The sequence below is a fragment of the Tachyglossus aculeatus genome, chromosome X1 (assembly GCF_015852505.1).
Source record: "Tachyglossus aculeatus isolate mTacAcu1 chromosome X1, mTacAcu1.pri, whole genome shotgun sequence".
Taxonomy (NCBI): domain Eukaryota; kingdom Metazoa; phylum Chordata; class Mammalia; order Monotremata; family Tachyglossidae; genus Tachyglossus; species Tachyglossus aculeatus.
In genome coordinates this window covers 96,224,698-96,246,833 of record NC_052101.1, presented here as the reverse complement: position 1 = coordinate 96,246,833, position 22,136 = coordinate 96,224,698, and the positions used below count along the sequence as shown (strand labels likewise).

General features: G+C 57.7%; 1 protein-coding gene across 5 annotated transcripts in view; it reads left to right on the top strand.

The window, feature by feature from the left end:
• The window catches only part of USP19 (ubiquitin specific peptidase 19), a 33,243-nt gene extending 11,863 nt beyond the window's left edge, over positions 1-21,380 (top strand). Inside the window, exons 5-27 of one of the 5 annotated variants that reach the window (XM_038771915.1) lie at positions 397-530; positions 861-1,181; positions 1,436-1,655; positions 1,812-1,968; positions 2,796-2,867; positions 3,257-3,372; positions 3,612-3,832; positions 3,965-4,160; positions 4,257-4,390; positions 4,586-4,744; positions 4,836-4,946; positions 5,327-5,437; positions 5,561-5,662; positions 6,557-6,697; positions 6,969-7,087; positions 7,539-7,676; positions 8,026-8,390; positions 8,915-9,025; positions 9,288-9,504; positions 11,097-11,249; positions 11,422-11,585; positions 15,456-15,637; positions 19,389-21,380. In XM_038771915.1, coding sequence (XP_038627843.1) covers positions 397-530; positions 861-1,181; positions 1,436-1,655; positions 1,812-1,968; positions 2,796-2,867; positions 3,257-3,372; positions 3,612-3,832; positions 3,965-4,160; positions 4,257-4,390; positions 4,586-4,744; positions 4,836-4,946; positions 5,327-5,437; positions 5,561-5,662; positions 6,557-6,697; positions 6,969-7,087; positions 7,539-7,676; positions 8,026-8,390; positions 8,915-9,025; positions 9,288-9,504; positions 11,097-11,249; positions 11,422-11,585; positions 15,456-15,637; positions 19,389-19,541 — 3,797 coding nt within the window. In that variant the 3' untranslated portion in view covers positions 19,542-21,380. Of the gene's footprint in view, positions 1-396; positions 531-860; positions 1,182-1,435; positions 1,656-1,811; positions 1,969-2,795; positions 2,868-3,256; positions 3,373-3,611; positions 3,833-3,964; positions 4,161-4,256; positions 4,391-4,585; positions 4,745-4,835; positions 4,947-5,326; positions 5,438-5,560; positions 5,663-6,556; positions 6,698-6,968; positions 7,088-7,538; positions 7,677-8,025; positions 8,391-8,914; positions 9,026-9,287; positions 9,505-11,096; positions 11,250-11,421; positions 11,586-15,455; positions 15,638-16,217; positions 16,274-17,691; positions 19,368-19,388 lie in introns of those variants that run through there. The other 4 variants (XM_038771917.1, XM_038771916.1, XM_038771918.1 and 1 more) reach the window with 4 other exon arrangements.
• Positions 21,381-22,136: the final 756 nt, after the last annotated feature.

Genomic DNA, 22,136 nt, shown 5'->3' with positions numbered 1-22,136 from the left:
TACCGGGAGTGGGGAGGGAAAGAGACCTGGGTGCGGTAGAATGGAGCTTTGCAGGGCCTGGCAGTCTAAGACCTGGCCCCGGCCTGTGCTGGTCCCCGGTACTGGCTGCAGTGCAACGGCCACTAAATCGGAAGCGGCTGGAAATTTGCTTTCAAGGGAGTGGAGGGAGGCCTCTGGGAGAGAGGAGGGGGCCCTCCGGTCAGGTTGGCCGACCTCATCCACCCCAAACTGCAGAGCCCGCCGAACCCGTGGGTTTTCCCAATTCCCTTTAGGGTTCTAGGATTGGGATCTGGGGGGGGAAACTGGATAGTGAGGTGCCTGGCGGGTGGAAGGAGCCCGAGGGGGCGGCCCCTGGCCGAGGAACCGCGGCATTAATAGAGGTGACGGTGCCCGCAGATGGCCGGCAGTGGAGCTGTGTGTTTCACGAGGAGATCGAGAGCTCGTGCAGCAAAGTGCAATACCGCAAGGGTGGCTTCCTGCAGCTGGTGCTGCACAAGAAGATCCCACTTCTGTGTTGGCCCTCCTTGCTGGTGAGCAGCTTTGCCCTCCTACCAGGCCTTGGGTGGGGTCCAGGGGGAGGGTGGGCAGGCTAGTTGCATGGATGCCTACCTGTTCTGTGCCCCCTCTCCTCTCGGCCCCCTTCCTGCTTTCCGCCAAGCTCCTCCCGGCCCAGTGGGTGGTTTGGCCAAATCGGGCTTCCGTGACCCTGGCTGTGGTCTTGGTTTCCAGAAGTCCAATCTGTCCTCAGATCTTGGTTCTGCCGGCGGGGATCGTTCACCTCTATCCAGGGGAAACTGGCAGGGCAGGGGATTTGATGGGGAACCGATGGGGAGCCGCTGATGGGGGTGGGTTTCTCACAGAAACAGAAGAGACCCTGTGGCCGGGACTGTGGCACCCTCTGTAAGGAGAATGAGCAGGAGCCACCCTCCAACCCAAAGAAGCCCGGCCAGGTGGCCGGCCCCGAACCCCAGCAGGGGAAGCAAGAGTCCCGCAACCAGAAGCGGGCCCAGGGCCGTAGCGAGATCGGGGCCGGGATCGGATCTGGGGCCCCGGTGGGGCCCAGCGCCAAGCGGGCCGTGCACCTCAGCGGAGCCAGGGAAGGGCAGGTGGAGCCTGGGGCCCGCAAGGGCAACCTGGGCCCCCGAAGGGATGCGGCCCCCGCTACCGACCCTACGACTCAGGTGAGGGGAGCGGGTGGGGGCCCTGATGGGAGGGGGGAGGACCCCGGGGACCTAGCCCAATCCTACCAGAGGTGAAGACCGGCTAGGATGGGAAGAGACCCCGACAGAGGTGGCGTGTCTCCACCCTTTCATGCTTCTCCCTCCTCCCCCCAACCCGCAGTCTAGGGGGACACCCCGGGTGGCTCCACAGGGCAGCAGGGAGAGTAGGTGTGAGCAGGCCTGTAGCCTGATGACTCCCTCTCCCGTGTGAATAGGCAGCAGCAGTGGCGCAGGAGGCAGTTCCCCGGGAACCTCGCCGTGGGAGAGAGAAGCGAGTTTCCTCACCAGGGGCCCCGCTGGAGGAGGACAAGGTGGCGATGGCGGCGGTGATCCCCAAGGGAAGTGAGGCCTCCCCGGCCGTTCCCCGGGGGCGAGACGACGAAAAGGGAGATGAACTGAAGGAGGTGGCAGCCCTGGAACCCCCAGCTGGTGATGGTAAGGGCCGAGGGGAGAGGGCAGGGGTCCTGGGGGCCAGCTGGGGTGGGGGCAGGGGAAGGAAGGGTTCGGGGGGCAGGGGTGGCCCCCTCTGTAGCTTGCTGTCTCTGACCGTAGAGCTGGGGCCGCGGTGGGCGGGGGTTGGGTTTCCTGCAGAGCCTGAACCAATGGTGAGCCTGGCCTTTGTGAAAAACGACTCGTACGAGAAAGGTCCCGACGCGATGGTGGTGCACGTGTACGTGAAGGAGATCTGCAGGGAGACCTGCCGCGTGCTGTTTCGTGAGCAGGACTTCACCCTTGTCTTCCAGACCAGGTAGAACCCGAAAGCCCGGCCTGCCCCTCTGTCGTGCTTCTCCCCTCCCACGCGCCACCACCACCAGCAGTCAATCCATTTAGGGTAAATGCTGCTTTACTGAGCATTTACTGTGGGCAGAGCACTGTACTACGCGCTTGGGAGAGTACAGTGCCACAGAGTTGGGAGACACGTTCCCTGCCCGTGAGGAGCTTACAGCTTACCAGTCAATCCGTGGGATTTTATTGAGCACTTGCTTATGTGCAGAGCACTGTACTAAGTGCTTGGAAGAGTACAACGCAACACAATTAGCCTATACAGTCCCTGCCCATGACGAGTGTACACTGTAGAGGGGGAGGGAGACATGAAAATAAGTAATTTATAGCATATCATTGGAAGATTTGTACGTGAGTGCTGTGGGGTTGGGGGTGGGGCGAACATCAAATGACCAGAGGTCACAGATTCATTCATTCGTTCATTCAGTCGTGTTTATTGAGCGCTTACTGTGTGCAGAGCACTGGACTAAGCGCTTGGGAAGTACAAGTTGGCAACATACAGAGACGGTCCCCACCCAACAACGGGCTCACGGTCTAGACAGACAACAGGATCCAAGTGCACAGCCGCCGCAGAAGGGAGAGCGAGCCGGGGAAAGCCGGCTTAATCCGGGGGGCAGGCCCCTTGGCGGAGCCGGGACCTGACCCTCCGACTGCCCAGTCGGTCTCCGTCCCTCCCTGCTCCCCTGGGGCCAGGCCTATGGAGGCCCTCCTGGGATCGCGGGAATCCTTACCCCAGACCAAAAGGAACACCGAGGTCTGATTAAGAGCCGACTTCCCTCTGTGTCTTCGCAGCGACGTGAACTTTTTGCGGTTGCATCCGGGCTGTGGGCCCCACACGGTCTTCCGCTGGCAGGTGAAGCTCAGGTATGGCTTAGGCTCCGACTGGCTGCCCTGAGGCCTCGGTCCGGGGCTGAAGGGTAGCTTTCTTGTTGCCCCGTCCGGAGCGGCGAGATCCTCTCCGCTCCTCCCCGCCGCCGCCCCTGCCCACGCGCCCCAGTGGGATTGACTGAGGGCTCTGACTCCAGTAGGAGAATGATGGGGCGCCCTGACATATAGGGGAACCCAAGCAGCTGGTCCCAGCCCCCGTGGACAGCCGCGGCTGATGCCGCCTAAGGTTTTGGGGGGAGCCTGGGTCTGTCAGGTTGGCGGTCGGGCTGCTCGCTCCCTGGAGGTGCGGGGTGGGGAAAAGCCTGACACTCAGAGGTGAAGCCTGCTCGACGCAATGCCCTGAGCCCGGCCTCTCTGCCCGCCAGGAACCTTATCGAGCCAGACCTGTGCGAGTATCACTTTACTGTCACCCGAATCAACATCTGCCTTAAGAAGCGGCAGAGCCAGCGCTGGGCGGGGCTAGAGGCCCCTTCCACACGAGGTCTGCACCCCGCGCTCCCCCCGTCTCCCTGGCCATCCCCCCCGGTTGACCTTGCCCCAGTGTCACCCTCTCTCCTTGTCCCGCTCCACCCTCCCCTGTGGTCTCATCGCTTCCACTCGCCACCCCCGTTCAAGACGTCGGGCCCTTCCCGGAGCAGCGGCGATCTCAGGAGAGGTGCTCGCCCCTTGTCTCACGTGCTGCTAACCACCAGCCCTCCCCCCCCATTCCCCATTTTTAAGGTGCAGTGGGTGGTGCAAAGGTTGCTGGGCCATCTGGCCCAACTCCCCTGGAAAAAACTCCACCTGGTGGCACCCCACACCCCCTCTCCGGCAAGGAGGAGGCCCGAGGTGGGGAGAAGGAGAAGCCCCCCACTGAGGACTCCCCGGGACTGGAGGGGGTGGCGGCCCGGATGGCGTCGGAGCAGCCCGTCGCTGTGAAGCAAGAGCCGAACGTTGCTTTGGTGAGTGGCGAGGCGGGCCGGACGGCGGGCTCCCTCCCAAGGCCCCCGGGGTCCGTCGCCCCAGCCGGGGCCCGTCGCCCCAGCCGGGGCCGGCCCGTGTGGCTCTCCTCTCACCCTGTGCCCTCTCCGTAGCCCAAGCCCACGTGCATGGTACCCCCCATGCCGCACAGCCCGGTGAGTACTGAGAGCGTGGAGGAGGAGGAGGAGGAGGAGAAGAAGGTGTGTCTGCCCGGCTTCACCGGCCTCGTGAACCTGGGGAACACCTGCTTCATGAACAGTGTCATCCAGTCCCTCTCTAACACCCGCGAGCTCCGGGACTACTTCCACGGTGAGACTGAGACTGGGCCTGGGCCGGGGCGGGCTGTGCGGGCGAAGCGGGGCCAGCCGCTTAACCACCCTCACGCCCGGGACCTGGTGCTTCCAGATCGCTTGTTTGAAATGGAGATCAACTACAGTAACCCTCTGGGCACGGGCGGGCGCCTGGCCATCGGCTTTGCGGGGCTTCTGCGGACGCTGTGGAAGGGCACCCACCATGCCTTCCAGCCCTCTAAGCTGAAGGTGAGGTTGGATCCACCCTCACATGTCCTGCCCCTCCCCGCCTTTCTGAAGACAACCGTTCTCGTTTTCTTCGGAGCCAAGCCAAGTTTTCTCCCCCACCTCCCACCTTCCTCCCCTCCCCGCCCACCAAGAGTCCAGAACCCGAGACTGGGCTTGGGGGAAGAGCCACACCTATACCGTCTCGACTCTTTGCAGGCCATCGTGGCGGGCAAAGCCAGCCAGTTCACAGGCTACGCCCAGCACGATGCCCAGGAGTTCATGGCGTTCCTCTTGGACGGCCTCCACGAGGACTTAAACCGCATCCAAAACAAGCCTTACACCGAGACCGTTGATTCGGATGGGCGGCCGGACGAGGTCAGTGGCAGCCCGGAGCCACGCGGAACGGCGGGTGAGGCCCGGGAAGCCCAGGGAGGGATTTCACCTCCTCACTGCTTCTCCTGCACAGGTGGTGGCTGAGGAGGCCTGGCAGCGGCACAAAATGAGGAACGACTCATTTGTTGTGGACTTGTTCCAGGGCCAGTATAAGTCAAAGCTGGTCTGCCCCGTGTGCACCAAGGTGGGCAGGACCCAGTGGGACCCAGCACCTCTCCTGGCCAGGCTTAGCGGCAGCAAACGTGGGCAGCGGGTGGCGTGTCTTTGTGGGCTCTTCCCGTGTGGCCCACAGACCTGTTCTGCTGGGCTGACCCTGGGCCTGAGGTGGGGCTGGAACCCCCTAGCTAGTAGGGGCAGGGGGGCTGGGGGTGGGGGGCATCGGAGCTGGGGAAGAGTGGGGTTCGGCCTGTTCTTTGGGGAACAGCAGGGGCAAGGGAGCTGCCAACTGAGTTGGCAGCTCAGGCTTTCTAACGTAAACTTCAGCATTGCTGCAAGGATGAGGGTGGAGAGGGTCAGGACGCACTAGGGACCTAACCCCCTGCACACTGCCCTCTGTATTTTTAGGTTTCCATCACTTTTGACCCTTTTCTGTACCTGCCAGTGCCCTTGCCCCAGAAACAAAAGGTACTCATTGTCTACTACTTTGCCAAGGAGCCTCACAAGAAGCCAGTTAAGGTAAGAGGTTCCCCAGACGCTAGGCTGGGCACACTGGCTTCCTCTTGCTTCCCGAACCCCGCAGCCCCTGCCCCAGCTCCCTGGCATCCCCCAATGCCCCTCTCCGCTCCGCTCATATTCCAGTTCTTGGTAAGCATCAGCAAAGAAAATTCCAGCGCTATGGAGGTCCTTGACTCGCTGGCCCACAGCGTCCATGCGAAGCCGGAGAACCTGCGCCTGGCTGAGGTGAGATGACCGAGACCTCTCCTCCCTTTCTTTCTTTCATTCATTCATTCATTCATTCAGCCGTATTTATCGAGCGCTTACTGTGTGCACAGCACTGTGCTAAGCGCTTGGGAAGTACAAGTCGGCAACATACAGAGAGGGTCCCTACCCAACAACGGGCTCACGGTCTAGAAGACTTTCCCCCAGACCTTCCCCCTGCACCCAAGTCCCCACCAGTTGGCCCCGACTTCTCCCTTTTTAGAGGTGGGGCCTCCTGCCCTGGGAGCTTTCCCAAGGGGTATTGCTTCCCCCTACATATTTCCCATTCTATTTTCTTAATGATGTGCGTCTAGCTTTATTTCTATTTATTCTGATGAGTTGACACCTGTCCACGTGTTTTGTTTTGTTGTCTGTCTCCCCCTTCTAGACTGTGAGCCTGTTGTTGGGTAGGGACCGTCTCTGTATGTTGCCAACTCGTACTTCCCAAGCGCTTAGTACAGTGCTCTGCCCACAGTAAGCGCTCAGTAAATATGATTGAATGAATGAATGAATGCCTGCAGTTTATTTTGGTGTCTGTCCCCCCACTAGATTATCAGGGCTTTGAGGGCAGGGCTCGTGTCTGCCGACCGTATTGTGCTCGCTCAGGCGCCTTTTTGGTAGTCCAGTGTTCTGGGCACAGTAAGCGCTCAATAAATGCCATGGACTGATGGGAGTCCCTTAGCCTCCCTTTCTGTGGTTAAGGTTCCTCAGAGCGATCGCTTCTCCCCCCGGTCTCCTGGAGGCAAGATGAGTATCCCTCCTCCTAGGCTACTGGAAGAAAGGGGAGGGCAAGGGGCAGCTGCTGGGGCGTTGTGGGCTGAGGAGGAACCTGTAGCTTGGAAAAGGACTCCTCAGCTCGGGGATCCCCTTCTACAGGTGTCTAAGAACCGTTTCCACCGCATATTCCTGCCCTCCCACTCACTGGACGCCATCTCCCCTTCGGACCCACTGCTGTGCTTCGAGGTGCTGTCGGCAGACCTGGCCAAAGAGCGTGTCGTCGTGCTTCAAGTCCAGCAGGTCTGTCTGCGTGTGTGGGTGCTGAGGAGGGAGTGGGCAGGGCCAAGCCTAGCCCCCGGCCCGACCCCACCACTGGGAGGGCCTCATCGTAAGGCCCGTGGGCCTCCCCGAGCTGGAGGAAGGGGCGAGTGAGCTCGGCCCCAAGCCGAGGCCGGGCCCTGTCAGCCGGGCGGGACCGGGTGGCACCCAGTCGTTCGGCCACCCTCCCGGCAGAGACCGTGATCGGGCTATGGAGGCGTGCCTCTTCAGCCTTGCATTTGGCCTTCCCTAGCGCCCCCAGGTACCCAGCGTTCCCATCACCAAATGTGCGGCCTGCCAGAAGAAGCAGCAGCCGGAGGATGAAAAACTGAAGCGCTGCACCCGCTGCTACCGCGTTGGCTACTGTAACCAGTGAGTCGGCCCTTCCCTAGCCCCCGTCGGCTTGTCCCCGTGCTTGCTTGACCCCATTGACCGAGGGTTCACCAATCCCGCCCTCTGACCAGCCACCTGGAAAATTAAGAGGTCGGCATTCTCACCTTGGCTCTGCCACCTGTCCCATCAAAATCACCATCTTTTCTGGCTCTCAGTCTCCTTATGTGTACGGAGAGGCATCCTGGCCCACCTCGCGGGTGGTTCGGGAGCCATGTAACTCACCCCGGTGACGGGAGCATTGTTTGCGACCGGTGTATTTGACATGAGTTGAAGGCTTTTGGTGCCAGCTGGGCGGGCTGCAGCAGCATTTCCCGGGGAGAGGCAAGAGCTCCAGGGCTCTGTCTGGTCAGCTTTGAGCCGGGAGGGGTGGAAGGGTGGCTGGAACACCCCCGGGGCCGGGGCTGGTGTGAGCTCTTTGGCTGCTTTGCAGGGTTTGTCAGAAGACACACTGGCCAGATCACAAAGGCCTCTGCCGTCCTGAGAACATCGGCTTGCCCTTTCTCGTCAGTGTGCCCGAGTCCCGCCTCACGTATGCCCGCCTCTCCCAGCTGCTGGAAGGCTTCGCAAGGTGAATGTCGGGTCAGGCCCCACTCTAGGACCTAGGGGTTGGGGAGATCCCTGTGCCCAAGTTAGGGCTACTGATTAAAAAGAAGAATGTGATCCAGCGGAGAGCTCCCTCAGGACATCCTGTCAGCAGTCCTCGTCCTCAGTCCTGCAGCAGTCCTGCATCCTCAACTCCTCCAAACGAGGCCCTGGAGGTGCTCACTTGCCAGCCAGGCCGCTCCAACAACAGCTACTCCCAACACCCGAGGGAATTTTCACCCACTGGTTCCTCCCATAGGCCTAGCACCAGTTGGGGCTGCGTTAGCTCCCGTAGGCAGCAGGCCCCGAGCGATTTCTTTCCCTTCCTTGCCCAGGTATTCAGTGAGTGTGTTCCAGCCACCCTTCCAGCCGGGCCGGGTATCTCCAGAGCAGGGCTCACAAACCTCGAATTCTGAGAAACTGGACTCGCTGACCAAGAACGCCTGTGCCGCCAGCACCCAAGGACTGGGGGATGGGGACCAAGACCTTCACCTCCCCATGGAATCACAGGCGTCCGCTCTGGCCCCTGAACTGCGCCCCGAGCAGGGAAGTGGAATTGCCCTGAGAAGCCGGGCACCCCTTGACCGAAGCTCCCTGCTGAGCCCTGCCGCCTCAGGCTTCTCTGAGCAGGCAACCAGCTCGCTCAGTGAGGGCAGCCTCCCAAGGGAGTCCACTGGTGAGAAAGGATTCAAGCCTGAAGGTGAGCGGGGACTAGGGGTCCGGTCTGCTGAGATCAGGGGAGGACCACAGCGGGCAAGACTTCCCAACGGCTGGCACTTTTTCGGGGAGACCTGGGGGCGGAGGAGAAGGGGCTGGGAAATTCTCCTGGGATGACAGAGATCTGGTTTCTAGCTCTATCACCAAAGCTCTGCCTGTGGGCCCAGAGAGCCACACAGGGAAGGGGGCAAGAGTCACTGACTGAGACATGCTTGGCATCTAGACTGGGCAGGACCTCAGTGCCAGGACAAGTCACATGATCATGCTTGGGTGCCTCTCTTCCCGGTTTTCTTGTCCTGGGGACATCCCTGGGGAGCAATTGGAGCCGGCAGAGGGGTGGAGTCGGATATGCTGAGGACAGGGCCAAGGGAGGACTCCCCCCTCTCCCCCCAACCGCCATCGTGGGGCAGGTGTCCCAATGATGCTCTAGCAGCATCGACTGCAGGGGGAGGAGGAACACCCCAAGGGGCAAGAGGCTGTGGCTAACACCTGGGTCTTCCTTGACAGCTGTAGTTCCAGGGTACCAGCAGCCCACTGAGGGTGTGGGCTCCCACACCCCTCAGTTCTTCATCCACAAAATCGATGCCAACAATAAAGAACAGAAGCTGGAAGATAAAGGTGCCTGAGGCGGGAGGGCGGGCAAGGGTTGGGGTCTGAGGGGGGCAGGGCCGAACTGAGTCCGGGGCCTGTGCCCAGCCTACGTTTCCTACCTACCGCCTCCCTTGGGGACTTGTGAAAGGGGCCCTTGGCGGGGAGGAAGGTGCCAGAGGACAGGGGGGGGACATCTTGTAATAATAAAGAAGAAATGCCCCCAGAGACCCAGTGCTCAGCACCTCCCAAAGAAGTTATGAGTCCGAGTGATGCTTCTGGCCCTTCCCAGGTGAGGTCCCTCTGGAGCTGAGCGATGACAGCAGCTTGGCCTTGATCTGGAAGAACAATGAGCGGCTAAAGGAGTTTGTGCTGGTCGGCTCCAAGGAGCTGGAGTGTGTGGAAGACCCTGGCTCGGCCAGTGAGGCCGCTCGGGCCGGCCACTTCACGCTGGAGCAGTGCCTCAACCTCTTCACCAAGCCTGAGGTGCTGGCCCCCGAGGAAGCCTGGTAAGAAAGAAAGAGAAACCCGGCTTTTTTTTTCCGTCTGACTGAGGTCGTCAGGTCCTTGAGGGCTGGGATCTCGTCTGCCAACTCTCCCAAGTGCTCAGTACAGTCCTCTGCATACAGTAAGGGCTCGAAATCTACCGTGGATTGATTAAGCGTGGCTTAGTGGAAAGAGCCCGGGCTTGCGAGTCAGAGGATGTGGGTTCTAATCCCGGGTCCGCCACTTGTCTGCTGTGTGACCTTGGGCAAGCCACCTAACTTCTCTGTGCCTCAGTTGCCTCATCTGTTAAATGGGGGTTAAGACTGGGCCCCACGTGGGACTACCTGATTACCTTGTTTCTACCCCAGCGCTTAGAGCAGTGCTTGGTACGTAGTTAGGGCTTAATAAATACCGTAATTATTATTGTTATTATTAATAAGGGGACTGCATCGCTAAGGTGCTTGGGCCAGCATGTCCCTTGGGAGTTGGCCTGAGGGGTCAGTGTTGCCATCCTGCTTCCTGCCCCGGCTCAGTTCCCTCCCTTAGACGAGCACTGCCTGGGGAAGTTCTCTGGTCACATTTTGTGCCCTCTGCCCTGGCACTGAGAATGTTCCTCCAGCTCTTAAGTCTGCCTCCGGGTGACTGACCGGCAAACCCTCTTCTCGGCCAGAAGTGAGACCAGGATTGCTCTCTCGGTTTGGTTTGGTTTTCGTTAGGGCTCCCGAAGCCCCTGAGGAGCAGGCTCTGAGTTTGGCCCGGCTGATCCAATCAATCACTCAGTGATATTTATTGAGCACTTACTGAGTGCAGAGCACTGGGCTAAGTGCTTGGGAGAGTACAGTGCAACAGAGTTGTTAGGCACGTTCCTTGCCCACAGGGTTAGATGCAGGCCTTGCTGCTATTAATCTTAAGCACCAGAAAGGGGCCACAGGGTAGAACGTCAAATCAGATCCCTGCTGTAGAACTGACACCCATTCAAGAAGTGGAGATGATTAATCTGATCCAGCCCCCGCAGTCTGCAAGTAGAGACTTCCCTAACATCATTATACTCTAGGAAACAAATGCCCAGTGTGGGTTGGGTTTATGTTTTTAAAAAAACCCAAAAAACAAACTAATGGCCCCGCCACCCTCCAACCTCATTAGTTTGTATCTACCCCTGCACTTAGTACACTGCCTGGCACATAGTAAGAGCCTAACAAATACCACTTAAAAAAAAAAAAGTAGCCAAGGTACTGTGAGTTGTAACCTTAAATTCCATCCCCATTTTGCTGTGTGACTTACCGCTCCTCCCGCTCCCCCACCCATCCCGGGCCTCGGTAGTTCCCATCTCTAAATGGAGGAGAACAGTATCGGCTCCTTGTAGGCCAGGAATCAGTCAGCCAATCAATCAGTGGTATTTATTGCAAGCTTACTGTGTGCAAAGAACTGTACTAAGTGCTTAATACAGTACTGGAATTTGGGTTTTGCCTCTGCGGTACTTTCCCAAGCCCTTAGCACAGAGCTGTGCACGCTGGCACTCATGGTTGGAGGACCAGGGATCGTTCTCCTGTTTTTCAGTTGGAGACACTTTGCTGTGGACCAATTTAACAGCCATTTCCCTTTGACCTCTCCCTAGGTACTGCCCCAAATGTAAGCAGCACCGTGAAGCCTCAAAGCAGCTGATGCTCTGGCGTCTGCCCAACGTGCTCATCATTCAACTCAAGCGCTTCTCTTTCCGAAGCTTCATTTGGAGGGACAAAATCAATGACATGGTGGAGTTCCCTGTCAGGTGAGGCCACACCCTGCCCAACCGTGTCATCTTGTAGTCCTAGGGTTGGAGACTCCAGCAGGAGAAGGAGTAGAGGGAGGTGGCCCTAGCGGTTCTGTCACCAACCCAGGGAGTCTCGCAACCTATTTTCTGCCATCTTTCTCCTCTCTCCCTCCCACCCCAACCGCTACAGGAATCTGGACCTGAGCAAATTCTGCATTGGCCAGAAAGACGACCATCAGCTGCCCACCTATGACTTGTATGCTGTCATCAACCATTATGGGGGCATGATTGGGGGACACTACACCGCCTATGCGCGCTTGCCCAATGACAAGAACAGCCAGCGCAGTGATGTGGGTGAGTTAGGACCCGCTTTCACATTTTAAAACTTCCGATAGCCGCCCTCCTCCACGCCCATTTGCTAAGGAGCCCGTTCCACCGCTTGTCGGCATTCTCGGGGTGCTGAGACCGAGAGCATCTAATCACGTGGCTGGACTTTTCACCGCTCCAGCCCCGGGGGTCCTGCCACTCTTGCCATCAGCAGCATCTGACTGCGTGAAAGTGCCCTCAAATCCGTTACCTCACTCGTCCTCACTGAGATCCCTGGGAGATAAGGTAGGATAGGGATCAGTAGCCGATTTTACGAGTGAGAAACTTGAGACTCAGAGGGGACGGTGATTTTGGTTCCCCACCTCCAAGCCCAGTGTTCTCTGCTAAGCCTCACTGCCTGAGCCCACTGTTGGGTAGGGACCGTCTCTATATGTTGCCGACTTGTCGTTTCCAAGCGCTTAGTACAGTGCTGTGCACACAGTAAGCGCTCAATAAATACGATTGAATGAATGAATGAATGAATGAATCCAGGAATAGCTCCCAGCTCCAACTTTTGCTCCTTACCACGTTTGGGATTCTTTGCCTTTCCTCTCTTCCCTGCCCCCCTCAATCATCCCCCTACACGCACACCCGGGGTATAAAGTGGCTGAGCAGGAAGAGGAGGAATCAGATTCTGGAACTTTCAGTCGATTAATTGTATTTGTTGAATGCTTAATGTGGGCAGAGCACTCTACGAAACACTTGGGAGAGTACAATAAAATACAGTTGGTAGATATACTCCCTGCCCACAACGAGCTGACGGTCTCGAGCGGGAGACGGGCGTTAATCTAAATAAATTATGGGCATTCATTCATTCAATCGTATTTATTGAGCGCTTACTGTGTGCAGAGCACTGTACTAAGCGCCTGGGAAGTACAAGTTGGCAACATATAGAGACGGTCCCTACCCAACAGCGGGCTCAAAGTCTAGAAGGGGGAGACAGACAACAAAACATATTAATAAAATAAATAGAATATGGAAATATGTACAAGTAAAATAAATAGAGTGATAAATCTGTACAAATATATATACAGGTGCTGTGGGCTGGGGAAGGAGGTACAGACTGTGAGCCCGCTGTTGCCTAGGGACAGTCTCTATATGTTGCAAACTTGTACTTCCCAAGCGCTTAGTACAGTGCTCTGCACACAGTAGGCGCTCAATAAATACGATTGAATGAATGAATGAATGAAGTGCTGTGGGGCTGAGGCAGGGGTGAATAAAGGGTGCAAATCCAAGTGCAAGGGTGACACAGAAGGGAGTGGGAGAAGAGGAAATGAGGGCTTAGTTGGGGAAGGCATTTTGAAGGAGCTGTGCTTTTAATAAGGCTTTTAAGGTGGGAGAGTGATGAAGAGGGAGGGTGTTCCTGACCAGAGGCAGGACGTGGGCGAGAGGTCGACGGCGAGATAGATGAGATCGAGTTACGGTGGGTAGGTTGGCATTAGAGGAGCGAAGTCTGTGGGTTGATTCATTCATTCAGTCGTATTTATTGAGCGCTTACTGTGTGCAGAGCACTGTACTAAGCACTTGGGAAGTACAAGTTGGCAACATCTAGAGACGGTCCCTACCCAACAGCGGGCTCACGGTCTACAGGGGGGAGACAGACAACAAAACATATTAACAAGATAAAACCAATAGAATAAATATGTACAAGTAAAATAGAGTAATAAATACGTACAAACATATATACATATATACAGGTGCTGTGGGGAGGGGAAGGAGGTAAGGCGGGGGGATGGGGAGGAGGGGGAGAGGAAGGAAGGGGCTCAGTCTGGGAAGGCCTCCTGGAGGCGGTGAGCTCTCAGTAGGGCTTTGAAGGGAGGAAGAGAGCTAGCTTGGCGGATGGGCAGAGGGAGGGCATTCCAGGCCCGGGGGATGACGTGGGCTGGGGGTCGACGGCGGGACAGGTGAGAACGAGGCACGGTGAGGAGATTAGCGGCAGAGGAGCGGAGGGTGCGGGCTGGGCTGGAGAAGGAGAGAAGGGAGGTGAGGTAGGAGGGGGCGAGGTGATGGACAGCCTTGAAGCCCAGGGTGAGGAGTTTTTGCCTGATGCGTAGGTTGATCGGTAGGCGCTGGAGATTTTTGAGGAGGGGAGAAACATGCCCAGAGCGTTTCTGCACAAAGACAATCCGGGCAGCGGCGTGAAGTGTGGATTGAAGTGGGGAGAGACAGGAGGACGGGAGATCGGAGAGGAGGCTGATGCAGTAATCCAGTAGGGATAGGATGAGAGATTGAACGAGCAGGGTAGCGGTTTGGATGGAGAGGAAAAGGCGGATCTTGGCGATGTTGCAGACGTGAGACCGGCAGGTTTTGGTGACGGATTGGATGTGAGGGGTGAACGAGAAAGCAGAGTCGAGGATGACACCAAGGTTGCGGACTTGTGAGACGGGAAGGATGGTAGTGCCGTCAACAGTGATGGGAAAGTCAGGGAGAGGGCAGGGTTTGGGAGGGAAGATAAGGAGTTCAGTCTTGGACATGTTGAGTTTTAGATGGCGGGCAGACGTCCAGATGGAGATGTCCTGAAGGCAGGGGGAGATGCGAGCCTGGAGGGAGGGAGCGAGAGCAGGGGCAGAGATGTAGATTTGGGTGTCATCAGCGTAGAGATGATAGTTGAAGCCGTGGGAGCGAATGAGTTCACCAAGGGAGTGAGTGTAGATAGAGAACAGAAGGGGACCAAGAACTGACTTGGGCTTGGTTGGGCTGTAGGAGGAGAGGAGTGAGGTAAGGTAGGAGGGGGCAAGGTGATTGAGTGCTTTATAGCCGATGGTGAGGGGTTCCTGTTCGATGCAGAGGTGGATGGGCAACCCCTGGAGCTTCTTGATGTGTGGAGGAATGTGGACTGAACAGTCCATGTTTAGATCCCTTGATAATGGCCGTGGCTGTGTCATCACCTCCCACGTATGGTGCTTTGAGTCTGTGGTCCAGCCTGCCCAGAGGGACAGCCTGCTATGCTGTCCCCCTTCCACCCACTCCCACCTCCCTCCCCGCCCCTCCCAGGGAGAAAGGTTAGGGTAGGTGTCACATCAGCCATCCACACTCCTGGAGCTCAACTGGGACTGGGCGCCATATTTTTGACCTCTGCCTCCCACCTGGGCTTGGCTTCCTCAGGCCCACATCCAGGCCTTTCAAGGCATTTACTCTCGCATAACCCTCCCAGGCTCAGAAGGCCCCACCGTCCATGCAGACCTCAATTCCTGGGGATGTGTACTTGTCTGATGGACTGTTAAGCAAATGCGAGGTGTAGAAGTCAGGTCAAGCCCAACTGCAAAGCTGAGTCCAGAACTCAAACCGATCAAGCTTGGCTTTCAGAAATGGCTTTCACTTGCCATTTCCCCATCCTCCTTAACCGTAGAGAAGCAGTTTGGCCTAGCGGCTAGAGCCCGGGCCCGAGAGACCGGGGGACCTGGGTTCTAGTCCCGGCTCCACCAGTGTCTGCTCTGTGACCTTGGGTGAGTCATTCAACTTCTCTGTGCCTGTTACCTCGTCTGAAATATAGAGATTAAGATTGTGATCCCCATGTGGAACAGGGACTGTGTTCAACCTCCTTAGCTTGTATCTACCCCTGGGCTTAGAAGAGTGCCTGGCACATAGTAAGTGCTTAACAAATGCCATTTAAAAAAAAAATGATCTCAAGAAGTGAGAGACTGAGGTAAGGGGAACCAGATTTTCATGTCCTCCAGGAAAGCATTTCCAGATCTGGGGTTGAGGAATGGAGAGCCCTAATTCTAAGTTCCAGTGCCCACTCTGGATCTCCTAAGGAGTGACGTCGTTGCTCCGAGTATCTGTCTGGGAGCAGTGGGGTGGGAGACTGGATCCTGTCCCGAGAGATCCCCCCCAGTCACCAATCTCCTCTCCTCCCAGGCTGGAGGCTTTTTGACGACAGCACAGTCACCACGGTGGATGAGAGTCAAGTGGTGACCCGCTATGCCTACGTCCTCTTTTACCGTCGGCGGAACTCTCCTGTGGAGAGACCCCCGCGGGGGCTTCTCACCGATCACCGCCCTGACCTGGGGTCTGCAGCTGCTGAGGCTACCGCCAGCCAGGTGAGCAAGCAGGGGAGGAAAGCAAAATTGAGGAGCGGTCAGTTTGTCAGTCAAGTCCGTTTTTAAACCTCTTGGCGGAGGTTTGGGGCTCTTAGCCTCTCTGTGAACTAGCATCGTGGGAGGGAGCTCCCCGTATGCTGGGTCAGGGCTAAACCGGTGCTTTAATCTTGGGGATATTCCCCACCCCACTGCTAGGCCCCAGCGTGGACTCTTATCGACCTTCCTCCAGCTAGAGCATATAAGGCTGGCACGGTTTCTGAGAGTGTGGGAAGGTTTATATGTCTGAATAATGAAAGAGCCACTAAGTGTGAATTCTGGTGGCCCAGTGGAGCCTGGCCCTCAGTCACCCTGGGTCTGAGCCAGGGGTCCCTAGTCGTCTTCCCCAGGGAGCCTAGGTCTCTGCCTCTGCAGGGCCTCGAGGGACACTGGGGAGGATTGTTTGGGTCACAAAATAGAAAGAAACCTGCTGTAATGCAAGGAACGGCGGGGATTAATGCATATTCACATGACACCCACATGTGTGCGTGTGCTCACCCGCCTGTGGTAAGTAGCTCTTCCCCTTGTCTCTTCCCTCCCACAGGACTGAGAGGTTCTGCTAAGCCCACCTCTTCTTGGGGCTCAGCTTCTTGGGGGACCTGACACCTCGGGGGAGGCTCATGGGGGTGGGGGGGTGGGGTCTAACCTCTTATTCCCAGAAGCCTGGGATCCGGTGGCTCCCAGAGCAACTGACTGACTGGGAAGACACCCACTCCGGGGAGAAGGGGGCTAGCCACCATTTGCCAGGGAAGCATCTGAGCTCTTCTCACACATTGATCTCCACTCAGTGAGTGACTGGGCCGTGGTTTTGCGTTAGTCTCGGAGGATCCGGGTGAGAGGAGGGTCCACTCCCCGCACCGCTTCACCCAACCTTCCCGGCCAGCCATCGGCAGGTGGCAGGAGATGTGCTAGCCAGGAGCTTCCGTGGAACTCCCGTTTGTCTCCCGCTCCTGTATCACCCGAGTCGCTGGCTCAAGACAAAAGATGACAAGACAGGGAAGGCTGGCCAGGTCCCAGCAGCTGCCCCACGTACTTCCCCCCGGGCACAGGCCGGGCCTTTCTGCTGCCTCTCCCAAGACCCAGCTAGTCTGTGCCAAGAGAGGCATCACGGACCCCGCCAGGGCCTGGTTTCTCCGAGTGGTGTGTCTGTCGGGATCTAGCTCAGCCAGGGGGCTTCCTAGTTATCCTTCCCTGCCGGCGGAGGAGCCGGGCAAGAAGGCTGGCCGTCCAGGAGGGATGGGCGTGATGGCCGCTGGGCCCGTGCGCTCCAGGGACGAGGCCACACGTCCCCTGGGAGTGGCTGAAATCGGCAAGAACTCTCCGGGGAGGGCTTCGTACTGGCCGAAGAGATGTTCCGTGATTAGCTGTCCCTCCGAGTGACTGTGACCCCCACCCCCCCACCCCCGGCCCTTGGGGAAAGGAAACTGCACTGAGATTAGCTTTCCTCTGTGTGAGCTCTGGGCTCTTGGGGACGGTGCATTTGGATCGGTTCCCCATCGCGTGAGCTCTCTATGCATTTGGAAAAGAACCTCACTGGGACCGGATGCCCTACATCCTTGCGCCTCCTGCAGTAAGAACAGAACTGCGATTGGCTAAGCGCGGTGACTCTCGACACACCAGGAAGCCGAACTGTGAATGGCTGCCCTCTGAGCCTCAGGCGCTCAAGAAAGCTGCGCTGTGATTATCTGTTCCCTGGGAGTGCCCCTTGCCTAATGAGAACAGCTGGGACAGGCTACACCGTCTTTCTTCCCTCCTGGCTTTCCTTCCTGCCGCCTGACCCTTGATGATGGTTTCTCAGACTCTCTGAATACTGCGAGCGGACGGCCTGGCGCAAGGCTCTGGGCCTCTAGGAAGCACACTGCAGCCCTGGGGCGGTGGGGCTTCGGGGTGGGTGGCGGGGGCAGTTTCTCACACCACTTGGGACATTGCTGGGTGGGGGCCGGTGGGGGCAAGTGGGGCCCTCACCCTCCCTCTCCCCACCCCCCCCCCGACCTGACACCGGTTTCCGCACATCGCAGGCTTCCCTGATATGGCAGGAGCTGGAGGCTGCCGAGGAGCCGCGGCTCACGGCCCGTGGTCGGTTGCGCCGCAGCCACTGGGGCCCCTACAGCTGGGCGGCCCCCGAGCTCCGGCCCACAGGAGATCCAGATGAGGGCTGCCTCCACTACTTCGTCCTGGGCACCATGGCCGCCATTGTGGCACTCTTCCTGAATGTTTTCTACCCACTGATGTACCAGAGCCACTGGAGATAAGCCATATCTGGCCAGTCCTGGCTCTGGGGAGGTACTGCCCCCTTCTTGGGAGGCAGTCCTGGAGGTAGGTGCGGTGCCAGGCCCAACCACCCGGGGACCGGCTTGTCCCCTGAACCTTAGTGCCGTCTGTCTACTTTTTGCCCCAGAAGAGCCAGCCGCCGCTCCCTCCGCAAGCTTCCCCTCTGCGGTGTTCCTGGATAGGCTGCTCTCTGCACTGAACAGACGGCGGACCCCAGAAGCGTTGCTGATGCCATTTGCCTCCACCCCACCGCAGGCCTCTCCACCTCAACGCTCCTTGGAGGCTCCACCGTGTCCCGCCCCCGCCCCTCCCACCACCACTGACTAAAGCTCTCCAGCTCCTGCCTCAGGGCATTCCTTGGCCTCACCAACATCCTCTGTCCAGCCATTCCTAACTGGGTCTGAGCTAAAATGAGACCCTGTTGGGGCAGGAGCGGGCTCCCATCCTGGAAAAGGCCAACTAGAGCTGCTTCCTGTATTTAATGTTTCAATAAAGTGCAACTGTTCCCTAATGTGGCTGTCTCCTCTCCTCTAATGTAGGCATCTGCCATGGCTCTGGGCTCCCTCAGGAAGATGGGTCAGGCCGGAACGGGGGTGCCGCTGCCTCTTAGGACTTGGGGGCCTGCTCCTGCTGCCCGAAGAGGCCTGCCCCCAACCTCCAGAGGTCCTTGAGCTTCCCGAGCTTCGGTGGAGGGAGCGGATGCTGGCTTGCCCATCAGTGGGAATCCAAGCTCCGCTTTGGAACGGGGGGACCTGGGAGGGTGAAGGCTAAAGAGACCTCAGGCGGTCTGGCCACAGAGCCTCTCCTCTCCGGGTCGTGGCTGGGTATCCTGGACCCCTCGTGAAGCGGACAGAGTATGGCCTGACGATATAAGAGCCTGGGGGCCTGGGCCCGGTTGAGGTGATGGTGAAGCCACCCCGTGCTGAGAGGGTGGCGAGGCCTGGCCTGCCAGGGTCAGGAAGAAGCCACAACCTCCTGTTGCAAGCACCGGCCGTGGTCTCTTTCTGGTCCCGGTCCCGCCCTCCACCCTGACGTGTGGCCCAAGACTCCGGGAAGGAGATAGGGAGGGAGCTGAGGAGCCAAGTTGGACAAAATCAGGCATCGGGCCAGGCGTAGGCATGGCCCATGACCCTCTTTCAGGCCAGAGAACCACCAGACTTGGCTCCCAGATTTTGGCCTGCATCTACCTCTAGCTCCTAGCTGCCCCTGACAGTGACCTCCAGGCCCATCCCAATTCCTGCTCCCCCTCCACCCCCCGAGCCGGAGGGGTGGGGAGCAAGGAGGTTCAGGAGAGGGAGAATTGCCACCGGCCATTGGCTTGTGCCCGGAGGGAGAATGGCATAGAGGCCCAGAGGGAGTTGAGCTGCAGGTTTCAGATCCCTCTGTGGGGCGGCTTGGAGCTGCCGGCGGCCTCTCCCCGTTCTGACCCCTTGTTCTGTTGCAGAGAGCGAACGCCAAACCCTTTGCGTCTGGCCGGGACTCCGAGGCGGCGGCTCCTGCACTGACATCCGACGGGGTCACCGAGCTCTTCCCCCACGCTGTGGACCGGCTGGAACGGCCCACCCCCACCTACGGCAACATGGCGAAGGTTGACTAAGAAGAAGCCCGTGGATTCCTAGGTGCCCGGTTCTGTGGTGGCAGGGGCTGCCGGATGTTTCAAGTGAAGGCAGGTTTTCTGTTTTGTTTTGTTTTTTGTATATGGAAAGGGTTTGCTGCTTTCCCCCACCAGCCCTCCCTGAGCCAGCTGATGGCCACCAGAGTCTCCTTCGGGCACCTGTCACCTCGTTCTCCCCACAGCAGGGGCTGGGATGGGAAGCGAAGGAGGCTGCCTTGTCCGTGTGCTGCAGGGGCCAGAAGGAAAGGGAGAGCCCTGGCCACAGCTGTCCCCCACGCCCTCTCCTTCTCTCTTTCCTTCCCTCTCCATCCCCGAGGTGATCTGGATCTTAGCACAGTCGGTCTCCTGATGCACGGTCCTATCCTGCACCTTTAAGTGGCTTCCCTTTCTTCCAATAAAGTTCAGTTATGAGAAGAGGGTGATCTCTGTCCTCCTCGTGTGGGGGCTAAGCGACTGGGCTGTCCTGCCCACCTGATTAAGAAGATGGCTGATTAAGGAGCTGAGGTGGCTGGGCTTCAACAGCCGGTTAGTGAGGTTGCCCCTGCCCTTCCCCAGCCCCATCCCTTTCCAAATCTTCACCCCGTGCCCCTACATCAGGGCCAGAGCTGAATCCTTCTCCGCAGACCGGGGTCAGGGACTGAGCCCACATGGCAGCCATGTCCTCCCAAAGCCAATCCAAGCACAGGCCCTGGGCTCATAAGGCTCTGAACTCCCAACTTTAGCCCCCTCCCTTCCCCTCTTTCTTCACGCCCGCTCCCATCTTCACCTGGTAGCTTGAAGGTGGCCAAGTCCTGGTCCTGGGCATTCCCAGGCTGGAGCTGTGGACAGGAGGTGCCCATGCCTCCCGTTCTGTCTGGGTTCAAAATTTTTCGGTTGTCCTCTCAACTCTTTCTGACTTGCGTTATAATTTTATTTGAATTACTGTATTTTTTTTTTTTTTTGCATTTGGAAGTGATTGCTGCTGTCTAAATATATTTTAAAAAATAAACTATTGTAACACCACCGTGCCGGTGGACGGAAAGGACCACCTGCAGAGATAGGCAAAGGGAGGGGCAGGAGACTACCCCTTTCAGGAAATATTACTTCAGGTAGAGATGTTCTGACTTCTGATTTGATTTCTGGTTAAAAGTCCATTGCATAACGAAATCCAAATGGAGTCGTTTAAATCCCTAAGTAGAAGCTGGTTACTGTTAGGAGGCCGTGTGGGAGAGGCTTACGAATTTCTGAGCCCGTGGCACAGCGCTGGCCGAACGGGGAGGGAGTGTTTGTTCCCTGAGCCCCAGTAGCCAGCCTTCTGAAAAAAAGACGGGCCAACTGGGCCCTGGCTGCTTCCCCCACCATCTGCAAGTGCGGTTCTGAAAATCCTCGGAAAGCGGCAGCAAGCTTGGGGCGGGGACCCGAGCATGACCCCCTCAGGTTATTCCTACCTCAGAGGGAGGGCGTTAGGTTCCTGGGCATACCTGGGGGTGACCGATCTTTTCAAGTGGCTGCCTGGGTCGTTTCGCCCAGTAAAGTAGTTGCAGTCCCCCGTAAACTTGCAGTGCCGCTCTGCCCGGCTGAATCACCTTAACTTGTTAGGGTCCCACTTCCCCCTATTCAGAGAAGAGGTCTGTGGCCAAGACCCATGGCATTGCCCCCGCGCCCCCTGATACAACTGAGCGGAGGAGGCCCATCTCTGCTCTCATGCTTCCAGTTCAGGGCCTGTGTGTAACCTGTTGGACTTCCGCTGCACCTTCCCCATCTTGAGGGAAGCCCTACTGGTTCATTATGATTATTATTGTTGTTGTTGTTATTATTGTAATTGTTAAGCATTTACTATGTGCAAAGCACTGTATGAAATACTTGGATTTGTACACTATAAGCATATTGAACAGAGTCCCTGGCCCACGGGGGGCTCACAGTCTTATGAAGGGAGTTGAGATACCCGGGCAAGTCCCAGGCTTCAAAATCCTCCGAGGGTTTTCCCTCATGTAGGGAATAGGACTTAGTTGACCAGCCCCCCTGCCCCACCACCAAAGCACATGCATACACACACAATCTCTCTCTCTCTCTCTCTCTCTCTCTCTCATAAGTGTCCCTCAGTCACTATCACCCCTGCCACTCAGCTGAAGATGTATTAAATAGTGTGTCCCCTTCACCCTATGTATGCCTCCCTGCCCTGGCAGAGTGGGACATAGGTGTGAGGGGGAGGTACCACCTTCCCGGGTATCCAGCTGGGATTGTCAGTACTGAGAGAGCCCAAGTCTCACCCTTCCCGTCCCTATTAGCACACCCTGCCAATCAAATGACCAGATTTGGATGTCAGAGAGTGTTTAGCAAGGATATTAAAGGGAAGTCAATCAGTCAGTGGTATTTATTGAGCACTTCCTGCATGCAGAGCTCTGTACTGAGCACTTGGGAGAGTACAGGACACTAGAGTGGGTAGACGTGATCCCTGCCCGCTGGCAAAACCAAAATCCGACCGGAACCACGACCTTTAGCCATCCGCGGTCCCTGTTAACTGACAGGACTTTTTCTCTTTCTCAAGAGGTCCCTGGGCCTCTCTGCCTACATCTTTAAGATCCTTGGCAACCGGAT